This window comes from Schistocerca piceifrons, chromosome 6, assembly GCF_021461385.2.
Source record: "Schistocerca piceifrons isolate TAMUIC-IGC-003096 chromosome 6, iqSchPice1.1, whole genome shotgun sequence".
NCBI lineage: Eukaryota > Metazoa > Arthropoda > Insecta > Orthoptera > Acrididae > Schistocerca > Schistocerca piceifrons.
Window position 1 is genome coordinate 301,979,807 of NC_060143.1, and position 19,935 is coordinate 301,999,741.

At 43.7% G+C, this 19,935-nt stretch overlaps 1 protein-coding gene across 1 annotated transcript in view; it reads right to left on the reverse strand.

Annotated features, from left to right (window-relative positions):
• Positions 1 to 19,935, reverse strand: part of LOC124803287 (kinesin-like protein KIF26A) — a 483,829-nt gene that overhangs the window by 435,264 nt on the left and 28,630 nt on the right. The window contains exon 2 of the mRNA XM_047264470.1: positions 5,739 to 6,067. Coding sequence (XP_047120426.1) covers positions 5,739 to 6,067 — 329 coding nt within the window. The remainder of the gene's footprint in view (positions 1 to 5,738; positions 6,068 to 19,935) is intronic.

Genomic DNA, 19,935 nt, shown 5'->3' on the forward strand with positions numbered 1-19,935 from the left:
GAGTCCTACTCATGAAAATACACTTAAAAATGAGCTTGTTTCTGGCTACCAGTTTTTAGATACGTATTCGTTAATGGAAAAGAATGAGTTGTCCAGGAGAAATGATGTTAAATTAGATTTAAAACTTGCTTTGTTATCTGTCAGACAATTTATGTTACAGCGTAAATGACCAGCAAGTTTTGTTACTGCACATCGAACTCGTTTCTGAGCCACTGACAGTTTTAATAATGGATAGTAAAGTTCATTTTTCTCTCTAGAGTTATATGTATGGATATCACTGTTCTTTTCAGATTGTGATGGTTTATTTGTGGCAAATTTCGTTACCAGTATGCGTATTGTGACAGTGTAGTTAAAATGCCTAGCTCCTTGAAGAGGAACCTAGGAGGTGGTTATAATTAATGTGCAGCTAGTCAGTGCGGGCTGTAATTATTGTATGGCAGCGAAACCTGATAGATATGCTGATGCATTAATGCTGACCTGATTTATTGTGGAAAAAATTAGTTCCAATTTTGTCTACCAGGTGAAAATCTGGCGCTGTACAGCATCTCGTCGATGTTTCCGGTGCTCATAGTTAACAAACTGTTAAAGCTGCTGTTAATAACAAAGTAAACATTGCGCCTTTCTCATTTGTTTGACGTTTTCTGCCCACTTCTAATTCCTAATCCATTACTTATTTAAATATTTCTATACATCTTCCTTATTTTCAAATAGCCAGATTTGAATCAGAGGTGGCCAAAATTGTAACGAATTTTTTTCGAGTGTAAATCGACTCCGCATTAACAGATTAGAATATCTACCAAGTATAGTTTCCATACGATAATTACGGCCCACACTGGACCTATGCGAGTAGTTGCATTTTAATTATAGCCACTCGACACCTTACGTCTGTGGGCGAACACCACATATTATCCTTACTGCTCGCATTTGTGTAATCAGTACTTTCTATGTGATTAGCTACTCCAGAAAATTATTCCATGAGATATTGTTGAATGGAAATATGCAAAATACGTCGGAAGGCTGATTCATCTGTTACCAAAATCAGCACTTAGGCGAAGAGTAAAAGTAGCTGAAATTGTTTGAGAAGCTCAGTAATACGCTGCTTCCAGGACAACTTTTGATCAACATGTATATCTAAACATCTGGAGCATTCTACCCTACTTACTGACTGCTGGTCGTGTGCTACATCAATTGTTGGTATGACTGTTTGTTGTACAGAACTGAATACAGTGCAATGTCTCAAAATTTAGAGAGAGTCCATTTTCTGAGAACCACTTTATAATTCTTTGGAAAATATCATTTACCATCTCTCCCGTTGCGGTCTCTCTAGTGAGATTTATTATAACACTTTCCAACTGTGGGGTTTTGAGAATACGATTTAAGATCTAATTCTGAACTGGTTGAAATCGGCCTAGTTGAGTTTTGCAAGTGATCAACCAGACTGTACATTCCTATGGAATAGTCGAGAGAAATGTTGCTCTGTATGATTTGATTTTTGTGTTCATTGACAAATTGTCACAAAGAAAGAATGGCATAAGCGCCTTAGCGACTCCAAGGCATTTTGCTCCTTTTTTAGGGTCCCATGTCTCAATTGGCAAAAACGGAACTCTTACAGGATCGCTTTGTTGACCGACTGTTGAAATCCCATTTTCTCAGGAATGGGTAGACGTGTCAAGCTATGTCACATACCAAGATATATAGACCGTTGGCTGTGTAGTAAATGTAAACTTCTAAGTCAATGCAACCAAAAGCTATAGTCATTTAGGCCACATATTTTGATGCAAACTCACTCATCAAAACCTATAGCGTACTTCCCTTTGGTCTATAATCATGAAATTTGTAAAGAAACAAGATTTCACAATACAAATAAAGGAAAAAAATCAGAAAATTGTTAATCTGTAATTATACCACACGAAAAAATGTTTCTTTTATTATTTGTTATCCGACGAGAAACTTGAAATTAAAATGAGCAGTAGTTGTGCATTTAGGCTGACTGGGTTGTAAAGATAAAAGTCAAACACCAGGCAAAGAATGAGTTTATTGTTCGTATGACACGCTTTGAAATCCGTCCACCATCAGTTATCCAGGAGCGAATACTACACATAAATATGGCGTTTCAAGTTGTATGTGAAACAAACATTCGTAGACTAGTCTGTGAATGTTTGTCTCATTTACATTTGGAAACTACATATCTACGTGCAAAATCGGTGCGGGATATCTGCTGATGGATAAACTCCGAATCGCGTTATATGAGCAATAAAGTCATTCCTTGCTCGATGTTTGACTTTCAGCAATGCTGTCCAGTCATCCTGAATGCAGAGCTACTGATTGTTATAATGATGGTCGCCTGCCCCCTGCATGATTTACTGTCACATTTACATTATTGAAATTAAAACATTCTCGGAAATCTTGGAATTCCTGGGACTGATATCTTGCCAGTACCAATGTCGATTACAGGCAAAAACGATCGAGATTCTCGATTACTAGAATGGATGAACTGTTTATATACATAACCAATCCTCAGTGCTCGAGTCCTATTCGCACCTGGCCAGTATTTTTGTATGTACTCTTTAAAGAGAGGCTGCCTGTCCAAGGTAATGCCTATAGCGCTTGTGACCAAGGGCAACAACACGCTACAGATTAAACTGACCATGTATCAAGGAACAACTGCATGTTTATTACGTTTAATCAACAAAATACAAGAACATAACTTATTTGGTCGTGTTTCGTCCTGCTTTGTGCAGGCTGAAAAGCCAGTCACTGACGATTTCACTGGAATGTTCTTGCGTTGATGAGCTACAGAAGACTGTGGTCGGCGGTGAGCAGTAGCGTTCTCGAGGATGGACAAAGCCTGAATTGTATGAGGCCAAGTTTAGCTGTGAGCAATAGGGTGCTCGAGGAAGGACGACATCCGTGAACGCTCCGGTGAAACACTACTTGTTTCAGTGATAACAACTCCGACTGATGAGCAGCTATGCGCAGCTGGCGTAAGTCCGATGTGTGGACTGGCTGCAGAGTTGGGCGCTGTCCTAAATACTCGCCCTGCGGTAGGATACCGGGTCGGCACTATAGGTGTATGCGACTTCCGGAAGCGAGGTAGTGCCGCGATGGTAGCGCTGTTTGTAGAGATGCTTACGCCTCTGGTGGCGAGGCTGTCGCTGTATGCTGTCGTAGCAGCTGATAGAGGTTCGTTTGGAAAGAATCCGGCGTGTTTCAGTTCGATATCCAGAGGTAGTACCGTCAGCTGTCTGGAGATTCGGCAACCCGCAATACACCACTGTATGGTTGGTGGCTGTGTCGCAGACTTTAGGCTAGGGACATAGAATTGTTCAGGAATTTGATCTTGGGAAACCTAAGGAAGTCGTTTCTATGTATTTGTAGCCTGTGTATTGGCCTTAATTTGAGGAAGAAATTTCTGAGTATGTATCTTTGGAGCACAGCATCGTATGGTACTGAATGAAGGACTGTAGGAAGAGTCGATGCGTTTGAAATGTGGTGTTATAGAAGGGTGTTGAAAATTGGGTGAACTGATAAGACAAGGAGTCAGTGGATTCTCCACAGAATTAGAAAAAACAGATAAGAAGAAGGGACAGAATGATAGGACATGTGTTAAGATATCAGGGAATAACTTCCATGGTAATAGCGGGAGTTGTAGACTATAAAACCAGTAGCGGGAGACAGATGAGGATGTAGGGTGCAAGTGTTCCTTTAAAATTTTAAGGTAGAACATGCGAAACATACGTCGCAGAATGCATCACCAGTCAGAAGGCTGACGAAAAATAATTCTATCGGTCTGAAGTATCATTTAATAAAATGCCCTTCCGCCTTTTCACTTTACGATAAACTATGGATAACTGGAGTGACTCAAAGTCTTCTCGTTTACTGTTAATTCTCTACTTATCATTGAACCACATTTTTCGTTTCCTCGAAATATGAGAAACAGTTGCTCGTGATCGGAGCTACATAGCACTCGTGTTTCCTGCAACTAGTTTTGTTCAAATGGGTCTGAGCACTATGCGACTTAACTTCAGAGGTCGTCAGTCGCCTATAACTTAGAACTAATTAAACCTAACTAACCTAAGGACATCACACACATCCATGCCCGAGGCAGGATTCGAACCTGCGACCGTAGCGGTCACGCGGTGCCAGACTGAAGCGCCTAGAACCGCACGGCCACACCGGCCGGCCCTGCAACTAGTGGATCACTGCCTTCTGTCTGACAGCTACTCGCCCAATCACAGCGAAAAAAAGGCCCCCGTACACGATCAAAATGTTTGCCCAACATTTAAACATTTACGGAGCTATTTGACGTGTTTGTCAAGCACAGATCGCGTCTGACGTGTATGCGAGATATTTCGATTGATGGAAAGTTTGACAAGATGGCGGACGTTATTTGTGAGATGTTTCGCCGCATGTGTTTAGTGAAAAACAATGTTATCTCAATTTATCTGGCTGCATCGTGAGTTTCCGCAACAATGGAAACTACGATCAGGGATAAAAACTAAGTAGCACTGACAATTAGCAAAATGGTAGCGGTGTCCCATCTTTCCCAGCCATAAATTCACAGGATGAGGTTAAGAAGAAAATCAATATTCTACCATAACGCACAAGCACGATTTCAACGGAAAAAGAAGGAAGGTACCCGATTCTTCCACGGACGATCTGAGCTATGTTTTTTTCACATTGTGGTATTTTAATGAACTGTCGTTAGAGCACCAAGTAGAAGAGAATATATTTTCGCCTATTTTTGTCTTAGTTTTAAATGTCAGGGCGAAATTACTAGAAATAAATTATTAAAAGTTTCAATGTCCATTTGCAGAAAGCTGATGTAAGCATCAGGTTCTGAGTGTAACATTTCCTTTAACAGATTTTCATGTTTATATTTATATCACATTTTGAAACATCTCATGGACCAGAGTTTGTTTACTTCTTCTTTAAACACTGGCGCACGAAAAGTGTCTCCTTCAAAAGTAAGGTTATATTGACAAGCTTTGTTGGTACGTTTCCGGGCTTCACACATTCGTGGCTAGATAGCAACGAATTAACAAAAAAGCTTGCTCTTTTACCAGGGCATTAGCAGGATACTAAAAGTTTTATTGTCAACTGGAAGAAAGCTGGCGTAGACATCGGGTTCTGAGACTAATAAAGGGTGGCGCACGAAAAACAGGCCCCGAGTATAGACTGCTCGCCAATTACGCACGAATTGTTGCCCGCCACTGGCAGGTACAACAACAAATAGAAAAACATGTGATAACTAGGTAATGAAGAAATAAGAAGTAAGCTAATGTAAATGTCTACATTTAAGTAGTCGCTTCGAAACAGTGCATGAGAATTGGCGGGCGACAATGAAGTCTAGTACTCGGAGCCAGTTTTTCTTGCGCAACGCTGTATTTACTTTAGCAGAATTTCATGGGTAAATCTCTCTCTCATTTTAAGCTATTGCCTGTATAGGCGTCTTATTTTCTTCTTCTTTTGAACACAGTCCAAAAGTAATTTGTGAGAACAGCTTTGTCTGCATTTATAGCCATTCTCAGTAATGTCAAAATACTCGCAAACAGCAGGTAAGGTGAATAAGGTTAAGCTGACGAACTTATTTTGTATGCGTATGGGCTTGTTTGACAAATCTGCAGCTAGACAAGGGGAATTTGACAAACAAGCTTGTTCGTATACGGAGGCTTCAAGAGAGCGTTCCACAGCTCCCTGTTTGACTGGACCTTTAAATGACGACGCATCGCACTCACCTGGCGAAGAACGCCGCCGCGGCAGACGCCTGCGACGAGTTGCACGTGTACACGCTGGCACCACCCGACGCCTCCAGCGACGGCCGCCTCCTCTGCCCGCGCGACGACTGCTCCTCGCCGGCAGCCACCATCTGCACGTTGTCGTGGTGCTGGCGCCGGTTGTTGTTATTGTTGTTGTTGTTGGCCGTGTTGTTGTTGCCGTTGGCGGTGGCGTGCCTGGCGCCGTTGGTGGAGGCGGCGGTGGCCGGCTGTTGTCCGTGGTGGTGCGGCCTGCCGCCGCCAGGGGCGCGCCGGTAGTCGCCCAGAGAACGCACCGCCTCTGCGTCCACCTGCCGGATAAAACCACTCCCAGCATCTAGTCTCGACAATCTAGCGTCATTACTGGAAGTGTAAGGCAGACAAAGCAGGCAGATTTGAGCACTGACTGGCTACTGTGGTGGGTAGTTGCGGGAATGGGAAACTTGATATGGGCATGTAGACAGGTGGAAACTTTCATAGTAATGGAGAGTTGGTCAAGTGTGCAATATGTGTTTTCTACAGAGGCTTACACTGAGGTGACAAAAGTCATGCTATTCCTCCTAATTTCGTGCCGGACCTCCTTTCGGCGAGCGTAGTGCAGCAACTGGACGTGGCATGGACACAACAAGTCGTTGAACGTACCCGGTAAATATATTGAGCTATGGTGCCTCGATAGTTGTCCATAATTGCGAAAGTGTTGCTGATGAAAGGTTTTGTGCACGAGCTCATCTCTCGATTATGTCCCGTAAATGTTCGATGGGACCTGCGTAATCGGATCTGGCTGGCCATATCATTCGCTCGAATTGTCCAGAATGTTCTTCAAACCAATCGCGAGCAGTTGTGGATCGGTGGCGCGGTGCGTTTTTATCCATAAAAATTCCATCGTTGAATGGCTGCAGATGGTCTCCAAGTAGACGAACATAACCATTTCCAGCCAATGGTCACTTCAGCTTGATCAGAGGACAAGTCCATTCCATGTAAACACAGCCCACACCATCATGGGGCCACCACCAGCTTGCAAGGTGCCTCGTTGACAATTAGCCTTCGTGAGGTCCGCGCCACTCTCGAATCCTACCATCAGCTCTTACCCACTGGAATCGGGAACTCATCCGACGAGGCCACGGTTTTCCCGTCTAGGACCCAACCGATATGGTCATGAGTCCAGCTGAAGACACGGGTTCCCAGGTACCGTGTTTCTTGACTTCCGAAAGGCGTTCGATACAGTTTCCCACAGTCGTTTAATGAACAAAGTAAGAAAATATGGACTACCAGACCAATTGTGTGATTGGATTGAAGAGTTCCTAGATAACAGAACGCAGCATGTCATTCTCAATGGAGAGAAGTCTTCCGAAGTAAGAATGATTTCAGGTGTGCCGCAGGGGAGTGTCGTAGGACCGTTGCTATTCACAATATACATAAATGACCTTATGGGTAACATCGGTAGTTCGTTGAGGCTTTTTGCGGATGATGCTGTAGTATATTGAGAGGTTGTAACAATGGAAAATTGTACAGAAATGCGGGAGGATCTGCAACGAATTTACGCATGGTGCAGGAATGGCAATTGAATCTCAATGTAGACAAGTGTAATGTGCTGCGAATACACAGAAAGAAAGATCCTTTATCATTTACCTACAATATAGCAGGTCAGCAACTGGAAGCAGTTAATTCCATAAATTATCTAGGAGTAGGCGTTAGGAGTGATTTAAAATGGAATGATCATATAAAGTTGATGGTTGTAAAGCAGATACCAGACAGATTCATTGGAAGAATCCTAAGGAAATGCAATCCGAAAACAAAGGAAGTAGGTTACATTACACTTGTTCGCCCACTGCTTGTATATTGCTCACCAGTGTGGGATCCGTACCAGGTGGGGCTGATAGAGGAGATAGAGAAGATCCAACGGAGAGCAGCGCGCTTCGTTACAGGATCATTTAGTAATCGCGAAAGCGTTACGGAGATGATAGATAAATTCCAATGGAAGACTCTGCAGGAGAGACGCTCAGTAGCTCGGTATAGGCTTTGTTGAAGTTTCGAGAACATACCTTCACCGAGGAGTCAAGCAGTATATTGCTCCCTTCTACGTATATCTCGCGAAGAGACCAGAGAGATTAGCGCCCGCACCGAGACATACCGACAATCTTTCTTCTCACGATCAATATGAGACTGGAATAGAAGGGAGAACCGATAGAGGTACCCTCCGCCACACACCGTCAGGTGGCTTGCGGAGTATGGATGTAGATGTAGATGCAGGCGATGTCATGCTATTAGCAAAGGTAAAGATCAGTACCTGCCCACATCGTATTTGGTCAGGTAAGCTGCAGCCTAGTCTCTTACTGATTACGCGCCCATGATAGAAAAGGAAGGAAGGATCTCAGGCTTCATATTTCATCATTAGAGACAAGGACAATCTGAAGAAGTAAGTCGGCCCACGTCTCTCAAAACAACCTTCTACGCATTTATTTTATTCGGCATGTGAAACCACTGAATATATCTGAATTACTCGATGAGGACTCGATCCAGCGAGTTCCCAAACAGGATAAGGCCTTAAAGACACAGCACACAATCAAAAAATTTGTTAAACTTCACGAGTTTGTCAAATTATTTGACAGAATGCTGCTTCGTTCGACGTGTTTGTCATGCATGGCCTACGTTTATGTGTTTGAGAGAAATTTTTATTGACAGAAGATTAGACAAGCAAGTTTGATCATTTATGCATGCGTTTGTCAAATAATAGCCCTTTGCTCCACGGACTGTTATCAATAACACAGTAGCACAGTGTCTGCATGCATATCCGATGTAACATCCTGTCGAACGTCACAGACACTGTCAATGTATTTCATTTCAAGCCCTAGGCAAATTGACGATAAAAATAAACAGGTATCCCCCTGCGCAGAAATTCATAATTGTCCGATCACTATGGGAAACAGACACGTCGATTTATGGAGAATTGTGTCACTCCTGGAATCGAGCTCGAGTAACCGAAGTTGTTAATGTGATCATTCGTGACAAGCCGGGAAATCAGAGTTCGCGTCCCAGTCCGGCACAAATTTTTGTGTGTTTAGAGTAAATTGCATTGTATAACGTATTCGCATTTTGCGAACACATTTCATGTCTTATCTATATGGTTGAGATAACTGGCAACTGGAGCAAATGTCGAAAATTTAAAGATGAAATATGAAGCATGCCATCTAGTGCATCCCCATTAGTGCCAATATATTTTACGACACGATATGCACAGCGTGAGGTTAAATGTGACAAACTTAGTTGGTGCAGCCCGAGCTTTTTTGACGAATACGTAGATAGCAAAAATCTAATTTTACAAGTTTGATCGCTTGCAGAGTGCTTTAAAGGGTAAAAAAATATTGAACAGGAGAAAAGCAGCATAAAACAGAAAGAGACACCAATCCTCTCTTTGTGTGTGAAAACGGAAAAGGCGTATTAGACGCGCTACGTAAAGATCAACTTAAGAAAGCTTCCGTGTAAAATACGTTCGAAGTACGTGGCAGTAAATGTTGAAAAACTTACCAGAAACATTTTAGGACGCACCATTGACTCCAGAGGTAAAAAAACTGTCCAATCTTTTCCCTTGTATGATGCTGAGCAACGACTTTATAATCAAGTGCCTTTCCTTTTCTCAAACAAAGGTCCAGAGATACACGATTTGTCTCAAAAAACTTCATGTAGGTCTGGGAAACTACCTGCGCGTTCCCTCTCCAAATTTTTGCGATTTATAGATGCTGTCTAATTACAATTAAGAAACAGCGTTTCAAACAGAGTTAGAGCAACTTTGGACCGCTGGCCGACATAGTTTATGAGTTCATCGCAACGCAGTCGTGAGAAAACAGCTACGCAACTGGAACCGCGTGACTATGTATCTTCCTGATCATTCGAACGGAGCGGTGGAGTTGCTTTTCGCAGGCGTCCGAGTAGCTACTGGCGAATCTGGTAACGTCGCAGCTCCACCTCTTCCACCCCTCCCACACCCTCCCCCATGGATCATACTCCCCCCACCCTTTTGTAACCTCTCTCCCCTCTCGCCTCTCCTTACTTTGTACAAGGGAAGCCCGGGCGCGCAATCACAGAACCCGTGCCGACATCAAAGGTATCCCTCGCGTGGCGGGCTCTGATTTCGCTCATTGGCGCATTGTGTCCTTCGTTGTCAGATGAAATCGAACTTTTCCGGACGCTGTTCGGCTTCGGCGAGGAACAGTGCGCACGCGTGCACAGAGAGTTGCCACCGCCGCGTTAGCACATGCCTGTGTACAAGTGTGTACGATCTGAAAAGCCGGTGACTGGGTAAGAGAATCGCGGACATAGAAATATGTACGCGCGGGATTAAAAACACAGCTCAAATCGTGTGATAGACGAAAGGCAACAGGACGAGACGCGGTGCTGGACCTCCACCGACAAACTTCAGGAGGTTGTTCCGTGGTATTTCCGCAATAGTATGGTGTAAGGGACCTGTGATGTCTGACAGCTCGTTGCAGAGTAATACTGTGTGATACCTCGGGTTACGTATCCGGAACGCTACGTGCCGTGTAGAGCGCGTGGGTGATCACGCAAGCCCGAAAGCAAAGTAAGTAGTCAACGGATATTAAATGCGTAACAGATACGAGACCTTTTGATGAGCTATAAGCCGCTGCTGTTCCAAAATTTGCGTATTAATTTTATTTCTAAGTACTTAAAAATTCAGCAGCGAATTACGGCGTTAAAGTATAAGCGGCGATCAAAAATTTTCCGTTCGAATGCCGTACAGTCCAGAATGGGCACGCCAACCAGGCAAAATCGTCTGATCAATGAGGCAATAATACCACCGACTCACCAGGCTTAAGATATTCGTTTGGTAAAACACTGCGTGAAGAAGTCCGTACTTGCCTGCTGCGCATCCTCGTCCGACAGGAATTGTCGAAGCATCGAGGCCTTTCTAAAGGACCGAAAGCGTGATAATCGCAGAGGGGAGAGATCAGGAGAATACGGCGGGAGCTCAAGTGACTCCCACTTGAATTGGCGTTAACTTCTGCGTTACGATATTTGCGGTTTGGGGACGTCGGTTTTAATGAAGCAGCAGCACCCCTTGTCTCGCACCATTCCTCAACGGCGGTTTTCGACAGACATGCTGCCACATATACATTCTTCATTCTCTGATGGACGTCTACCGGGGATTGTCCTTCGTCACAAGAAAATACTAAGAACTTTATAAAGGTAATTGTGTGCAGCCGCCAGATATTTGAAGTAAAGCATCTTGAGCCTTCAGCTGTACATGTGCAACCTCGTTCCTCAATCAGTCTCACTGTTACAAGATCATCATTAGCGGACTAGAAGTAACACGAAACGGAAAATATATGTGATATACACAGTCAAATGAAAAATGTAAATATTGTACACATGAAGCTGTAAAGTTAAAAATGGAAACGACGTTAACACCATATAGAGCATGATGGCATGTTATACAGAAATAAATGCTACGATGAAGTACATACTAAGATTTGAATCATTATTTATGAAAACTGTCGCACTTCTCAACGTTCCGCGTTTTCAGATTTAAGATTTTCTGACGAACCACGTAGCAGAGTGATGATTAAGCTGAGCTCAATATTGAGCATTGGTTACGTTCGCGGCCAATATTTAATCCACGATCGGATGTTAGTAGATCATTTTTTTCTTTCAGCAAATAGATGGGAAGCATTTTTTAATTTTCTTAATATTGCCTATTAAGAACTGAAACAAATTTAACTATATTAAGTGTAGCAGATACTCCGTGTAGTATTAATTTATGCGAGGGTTTCTTGTAGCAATTATGAAGTATGTTAGATGGTTCGAGATTTTCGCTGGGATCGATTTACTGGTTTGTATCATAGAATGTTTTTGGTGATACGAATTAGGCGTGCGAGACCAGCGAGAGAGGCGCGGTGGCAAAAGGAAGTGGGTCTGTACGCGCAGGAAGAATTGGCGAGCGTAATGGCTGGCGAGTGGACGGCTTTGCTGAGGCTGCTGGGAGGAGAAGAGTGTGCGTCTGTGATGGGAGGCACGTGCTGAGACTCTCGCTAGTTCGGAGGAAGAAGACGGCACACCACGGGAGTCATCTTGTGTAGAATGACGGTGCGTCGCTTTTGCAATTCTAGAAACTTTTGGTCATTGAAAACGAGGGTATTGGTTTCACCCGATGAAGTGATCTTGTTCTAGAACCTCGTAGAACTGTGTTGTAAAGCTGATCGTCTAAGAGGGGGCAGAAATATGGACAGCGCCGGTATCGAATAAGTTTGGTGGAAATAAGCCAAGCACTGTAACCTGCTATACTGGTCGAGAAAGACGTCCGGTTTTGGTATAGTCAGGCCAGGGAAGCGTGGTACGAATAGTACAAAGACTGGACCGGTCGAAGAGGTGGGTAGATCTTAAATAATTTGAAGTAAGGTTTGCCTGTACATGGTACTCTGATAAAAGCTTGTCTTTTCCGTTATTGCAACGTCTCTCTATGTACGGTTATATAGTACAATGCAATTTTTCTTGTTTGGTGACTGTGTGTGTTGCCACAGTGTAGTAATTACCGGAAATAGTGGAGAGCTCTCAGATTAATATGCAAGTAACTGCCGGCCGGTGTGCCCGAGCGGTTCTAAGCACTTTAGTCTGGAACCGCGCGACCGCTACAGTCCCACGTTCGAATCCTTCCTCGAGCATGGATGTGTGTGGTGCCCTTAGGTCAGTTAGGTTTAAATAGTTCTAAGTTCTAGGGGACTGGTCACCGCAGATGTTAAGTCCCATAGTGCTCAAAGCCATTTAAACCATTTTAAAGAAACTATTCTTGGTAAACAGAATTTTATAAATTACATATTTTTGGTTAACTAACTGTAAATGATCGCGTGAGAAATTAAGCCGATCATTTTCTGCCTGAGCTTTTGTTAAATTATTTGTTATTAAGTTCTCTCGTAAATGATTTTGGTACACTGATTTAACTTGTGAAAATTTAATGGCAAGTGTCCTATGTAACAGTTTATAGATAATTGTAAAAGAACTGTCCTCTGGTACTGACGTTTTTTTTTCCCTCATTTGCACTTAAGGGACTGAAAACCAACCTTGTTCAATGGAGGTTGTTATAAAAATTGTTTTAATATTGAGGTTTAAATTTTTTTGTCTTTCCATAAGCTCTTGCAAACGAATGTTATAAAACAAAACAAAAGGATTTCATAGTGAGATGGAACTGATTAACTAATGATTGTTGGATCTTAAATGAAGGAAGAGACTAATACTTGCCGTTAGCAAAAGAAATGAAATGGTAGGGCACGGTGCTGGCTGTTCAGTCAATGTATAACAAACTTTTGTAACAGGGATTGTTCGATTTTCAGTGTACAACCAGTCCTCTCCACTTCCCCACTAAATCCGTCTCTCTGACTTTGAGGAGTCAGGGATTTTCTCTGCCTCGTGATGACTGGGCGTTGTGTGATGTCCTTAGGTTGGTTGGTTGGTTGGTTGGTTTGGGGAAGGAGACCAGACAGCGTGGTCATCGGTCTCATCGGATTAGGGAAGGATGGGGAAGGAAGTCGGCCGTGCCCTTTCAGAGGAACCATCCCGGCATTTGCCTGGAGTGATTTAGGGAAATCACGGAAAACCTAAATCAGGATGGCCGGACGCGGGATTGAACCGTCGTCCTCCCGAATGCGAGTCCAGTGGATGTCCTTAGGTTAGTTAGGTTTAAGTAGTTCTAAGTTCTAGGGGACTGATGACCATAGATGTTAAGTCCCATAGTGCTCAGAGCCATCTGAACCATTTTTTTTCTCTGCCTTTGAAATTATTCTAATGACCCAGAAGTTTATTTGAATTTTCCATTTTATTCTGGTATTTTGTGATTAATGTTGGCGTGGATTATTAGCTTTTACTGCCTCAGTACGATGTCTATGAGGAGTCACAGTTGTATGTTAGGACCACTTTTATAAAAGTCACACTGCACTGCAAGTCACACTACCAACCGAAGAAGCTACTCTTACCGGGTTCTCATTTTATTCTTCTCAGGTGGTGTGGAGTTGTCAGTCCATGTATGAGTAGTTTGTATCGGTGATTTAATTTTTTATTTCAAAACACAAGGATAGCAATTGGCCATTAGCAGTCTATAGAGGTTGTTTATTATTCGAGCCACACCAGAATATCTCTAAAATACTGATAGATAGTACCATATTGTCGTCGGTCGAACCGTGCTTGGATTTAGTCAGATACTCGTCATCGATATCGATATATCCTTTTAACAGAGGCCATACAAGTACAGTAAGCAGACTGAACTGCATGCAGGCTGCAGTGGCTATGCAGAGGTGGAGAGGCTCGCACAGGATAGATTAGCATGAAGAGCTAAAAGCCGCATAAAAACAATCTTGTGACTGAAGACCACAACAACAGCAACTCCTGTCGTAATTCATCTACCAAGTTCTCACTTCCGCCGCTAAGGTAAGCGACGGATTGGTTAGCGACCTGTGCCGCGACTCATTTCCAATCGAGTGCTCCCTCTGTGCCCCTCCTTTCATCAGCGCCCTCGGAAGCAGCGGATTATGAAGTCGGTACCTGCTGTGCAAAGCTTAGTACAAAAAAAAAAAAAACGATAAAAGCAATCGAGGGAGCTCAGAGACGTATAACAGAATTAACTCGCCCCCGGTCGCCAACCGAATTTCATTAACGCTGACGTTTTTCTTTCCAATGGAAAGGCGAATTGCAAACGCCCCTTTGTATGGCGACCTCTCTTTGTGGCATTGACTTCTATTCATGTTTCGCGACGCTAATTAAAATACCTTATTTTCGTTCCATTGAGATTATAATTCTTAAACAAATGGAAACGAGTTCGGGAATGTTCCTGGCGAGGCGGGCGCTTTTGTAAAAGCACGCCCAGCAGTACAAAAGACGCTGTGAGATTTCGTACTTACTCGTAGATGGAGAAACGGAACATAAAAAGGAGCGGTAGGACTCTTGTGTTGACTACCCGGAGAAAAAAAATCACGGAACACGGAAGCGGCCGCATCGGTAAGTGCGTTTCCATGCTATAGAACACCTTAACTGGACGTGTCACGAACGTGTAAATGTGTGTTTGCACGCACGCACACACACACACACACACACACACACACACACACACACACAACGCTTACAAGTTGACTTGGTACAATAAAATTTCTTAGGTTCTGTGACATTTTGTGACTGTTTTGGCACATCTACATCAGTACTCTCCAATTCACAATTAAGTGCGAGGCAGAGAACTCATCAAAACATCTTCAAGCTATCTGTCCTTCGTTCCACATTCGAACGGCTAGCAGGAAAAACGAATACTGAAATCTTTCTGTATCTCAGGTAACAACCACCTAGATCGTAGTGGTGCCACGTGAGAGCCTTTTATTTGACGGCAGCAGAAGAGGCAGTTGTAATTTGCCAGCTATAAAGAGTTACTTGTGTGAAGCATTTGTACTGAGGCAGTCGCCCGTTGTTCTCAGACGTGCAGCGTATTAACCGGGCTTTGCATCTGGAGCACTGCATGTTACTAGCAGTTTGGCGGTGCTGAGCAGTCTTACTTTGTTGTGATGGTCATTTCTCCCAATGTTAGATGGCTCCAAGAAAATATTCTCCTAGGAGAAAGTTGGTGATTTAAACTACTAGGTAAGATCCTGCTGCAACGAAAATTGCCTTTGCTTTAATGATTTCCACTACAATTATCGTAAAATATCCATGGCACTCTAGCTTCTATTTCGCAATAATTCAAAACGATCTACCCTTCTTTGATGTCCTCCGTGAGTTCTACTTGTTGCGGATCCCACACCGCACAGCAATAATCCCAGAGATTGTAGACAAGCATAGTGTAAGCAGTCCCTTCCGCAGTCCTGTCACTTTCTAAGTGCTGTGCCAATAAATTGCTGTCTTTGGGTTGCTTTCCCTACAACGTTATCTATGTGATCTTTCCAATTTACGTTATTCGTAATTGTAACCGTTAAGTATTTACAGGCTTTACATTTGTGTGATTTATCGTGTAACCGCGATCTAGCGGATTTCTTTTCGTTCTCATGTGGATGACCTCACACTTTTCATTATTTAGTGAATCGCCTATTTTCGCACCATACAGATATCGTGTCCAAGTCATTTTGTAATTGGTTTTGATCGTCTGATGATTTTACAAGACGGTGAATCACAGCATTACCTGCAAACAATCTAAATGAGCTGCTCAGATTGTCTCCTGAATCGTTCATATAGGGTGGACACTAATAAAACCGACAATCTGCAGCGATGGGTTCCTTACTGGAAATGGAGGAAAAAAGGCCCTATGAGCATGTGTCCGGGAATGCATCGTTGCCAGGGTAGATGACACTGACGAATGACAGTTCCTCTGATCGCGCGCCGTGTGTTCCTTGTGTGTTGCAGCCTGTGCGATCGACGCAGCGTACTGTAAGCAGCAGAATGGCTCGGTATTCAACTCGGCAACGAGCCGAGATGATGTTTGTGTACGGCCGAGTAGACGGAATCGGTCGAGAGGCAGCACAGCTATGTTACAAGTGCCCTCACAGACAGCAATCACATCAGACATAATCTAAAGACCCTTTCGGGCGTTTGTGTGATCGCGGGTCCTTTCACACAGACGGACGTAAAAAGAGGCGGCGGACGGTGCCTACTCGACGACATTTGGACGACCAGATTCTACAGTATATTGAGACGAACCCTAGAACTTGTTCTAGGAGAAGTGGCGCGCCAACATGGTGGAAGCCAAAGTACGATAATGTCTCTCCTGCATGACACGGCTACTATCCCCATCGCCTGCAGTCCCATGGAGGCCACTTTGAGCATCTGTTCTGATGTGGATGCGATGCAGCTCTGTACTGTGTTCCGGGACGATTTGTTGTCGTCGCGCACATACACCGTCCATTTCCGGACATATGTTCATAGGACCTTTGTTCCTCCATTCCCACGCAGGAATTCGTTCCTGCAGTTCATCGGTTTTATTAATGTTCACACTCTGTAGATCCTTGAAGAACGGCAGGTACAACTTCCGTTTTACTCGATGACTTCCCGTCAGTTACTGCGACATGTGACCTTTCTGAAGGAAAACAGGCTACAAGCGACGCGTGACCTCTGGCTGTGTCGTTGTATTCGGTTTTTTAACTCTGTTATGTTTGATTCTGCGACAATACATTCATAATGGTGAAAAACCATATCGGTGAAAAACGTACCACGCGATACACAGAGTGAAGATTGATGAATGATTACATGGCATGATCGGCCAGGAGACTGTCTATGGCTGTTTGGCTGCCTGGAGCACATCTCTCTATTCGACGTAACTTGAACAATTTGCACGTCGATGAAGATGAGCTTAAATAGTTGGGACAACACAAACACACAGTCCTTGAATGAAGAAAATCTCCAACCCGGCCGCCAATCGAACCCAGGACACCGCAATCTGGAGGCAGTGGTGCTAACTGCAAGACCATGAGTTGTGGACACAGTTGTGATGCAAAAGTGCTGTGATGTGGCTGCCATTCTTCAACAGCCCAGCACAGCGCCGTCGTGCTGTTCCTCCACTGCGTTCGGTAAACTCATACGCAGGGTTCATACAGGCCAACTTTCAATTAGTAAACTTATCCATACTGCCGAGTGTCACCGTTAAGGTACAACTAATACTTCTGGAAAAACAAACCCGAGGCAGAATCTAGTCATACCAAAATCGAGTTTGAATGTGAGGAGTAAAGTGGGCATTGTTGTTGTCAACAACATTGTTCCCAAACAAAATAAACAACTCTTACCATGATCATATGCACTTTTGTGCAGATACGAGGGCTATTTGGAGAGTGAGGAACGCTCGGTCGCGAAATGGAAACCACTGTGAAAATCCGGCGATGCTTTTCACAGACTTTTTGGGCAGTGTCTAGTATGGCGGTCGATCGCATTAAGACGCTCTTTTCAATTCTGAGGGCACTGTGAGCGAGTAAAGGTGCCTAGAACAATGTCTCTCGCAAAGTAGGAGGGGCCGCTGAGAGGCTTCGCCTGAATGAATGCAGCCCACCTAACACAACTGTCACGCACTTCCTACTTCATGGCAATTCTCTGCAGAGGCAGTGAAGACGCTACTACAGCCTTTTCGACGGGAAGTGTTCGATCACCCACAACACAGCCCTAATTGGCTTGTCCTAAGTATCATCTCTGTTCACATGAAACGCTGGATACGAAGACAACCCTTGGGTGCAGGCTACGCTCTATAGATCAGCGTAGAGAATTATCGGAAAGCACAGGCGGCTGCCTTCCATGACGATGGTGTTGGAAATTCGGTATAACGCTCCGACAAAAAAGTCGGAGTGGTGACTATGTAGAGAAGTACTTGGAAGGTGTAGCTAAATGTGCAAAGGAAACAGTTTTGATTTTCACTGTGGTTTCCATTTCGCGACCGATCGTTCCTTACTTCCCGAACAACCCTCGTATTTTAAGAGCAATATACTAGGTTGGTGCATAAGTTCTTAGCGTTTTTCCATAAGTTCAATAAACATAACAGATACACATAACAGACACTTGAGTTGTCAATAATTTATTATCCGTCACTATTTACAGCAGACTGCCAACGCTGGGTAACTTTTCGATTCCACAACTGTAGAAATCACTTGGTTTTGAGATTAAGATCTCATCGATCAATGTTCGGAGCCCATTTTCATTTGGAAAAGAATTTCCTTGAAGGCTGTTCGATAGAGAGCGGAAAAGGTGAAAATCTAAGGGTGCAAGATCAGGTGAATGTAGTGGATGCAGAATGACTTCCCAACCCAACTCCGGTGCAGTGTTTTTTGTAAGTCTAGCAGAATGCGGGCTGGCATTATCGTGAAACAGCGTCGTTTCACACAGATTTCCTGGTCGTTGTCGATGGAGTTCGTCTGCAAGGCGTGTCAGTGTTTGACTATAAATGTCAGCAGTGATGGTTACATCTCGGGGACGCAAATCGCAGTACACCACACAGTCAGTGTTCCACCAGATGCATAATATTATCTTTCGTGGATGCCCACAGGTCTTTGCACGGAGAGTATCTGCCTTGTGTAGGGACAGCCATTGTTTTCTTTTCCTTTTGTTATCATAAAGACACCATTTCTCGTCACCAGTAACGATACGGGTTAGGAATGGTCGGTATTGTTCACGAGCCAACATATGACGAGTAAGCAGAGATGTACCTATGGCCACCCGCTGTTTTTTGTGAGTTCGGCTTAGAGTGAGCGGTATGCATAGACTCAATTTTTGGACCTTCCACATAACATGCTAACGTCGCACAATGGTTGAATGAAGACAGTTCATCACATCTGCTGGATATCGACTTCACTGACGGGCATTAAGGGGTAAAGCGTTTATACGATCTTCTTCAAACTTCGAAAGTCTTCCTTAAAACGAGAAAACAGTTTTCTTGCCGTGCTCTGTTCATTGGCATTATCCCCATACACTGCGCAAATGTTTCCGGCTGCCGCTGCCGCTATGACATTCAAACTGAATTATATGTCGTAAATGTTCCGATTTCTTCACTTGCCTCTCCATTTTCTAGCGTGAACAGCTCAGTTCATTATCTGTATATTACAAAATGACAATACGTAAGCTCAAATATCGACAATGAACTACAAATTTTAAAAAAAATTGGAAATTTGTGGTTAGGTCTTATGGGACCAAACTGCTGAGGTCATCGGTCCCTAAGCTTACACACTAATTAATCTAACTTAAACTAACTTACGCTAAGGATGGCACATACACCCATGCCCGAGGCAGGACTCGAACCTCCGACGGGGAAGCCGCGCGGACCGTGACAAGACGCCATAGACGGCGCGGCTACCCCGCCATGTAATAAAAAAAGAACATTCGATAAATAAACCCATAGCAACCGGAATACTCACATGCAAAACAAAAACGGTACGAACCTATGCACCAACCTAACAGATACAATCATAAATGGGGGCAACAAATGAAACGAAATGCAGTTGCTACGAGTATATAACGAGCCACCGAAGACCATCAGATTCAGTCGTTCGAGTTTGGGTTCCACCCGTATGCTGCGCACAGTGAGAGATGAGTGACATATGCTAGAAGACGATAAAATTCGAGTTTTTATTATTACTAATGGGTACATGAGCTAGCCAAGCGGTCTAAGGCGCTGCAGTCATGGACTGTGAGGCTGGTCTCAGCGGAGGTTCGAGTCCTCCCTCGGGCATGG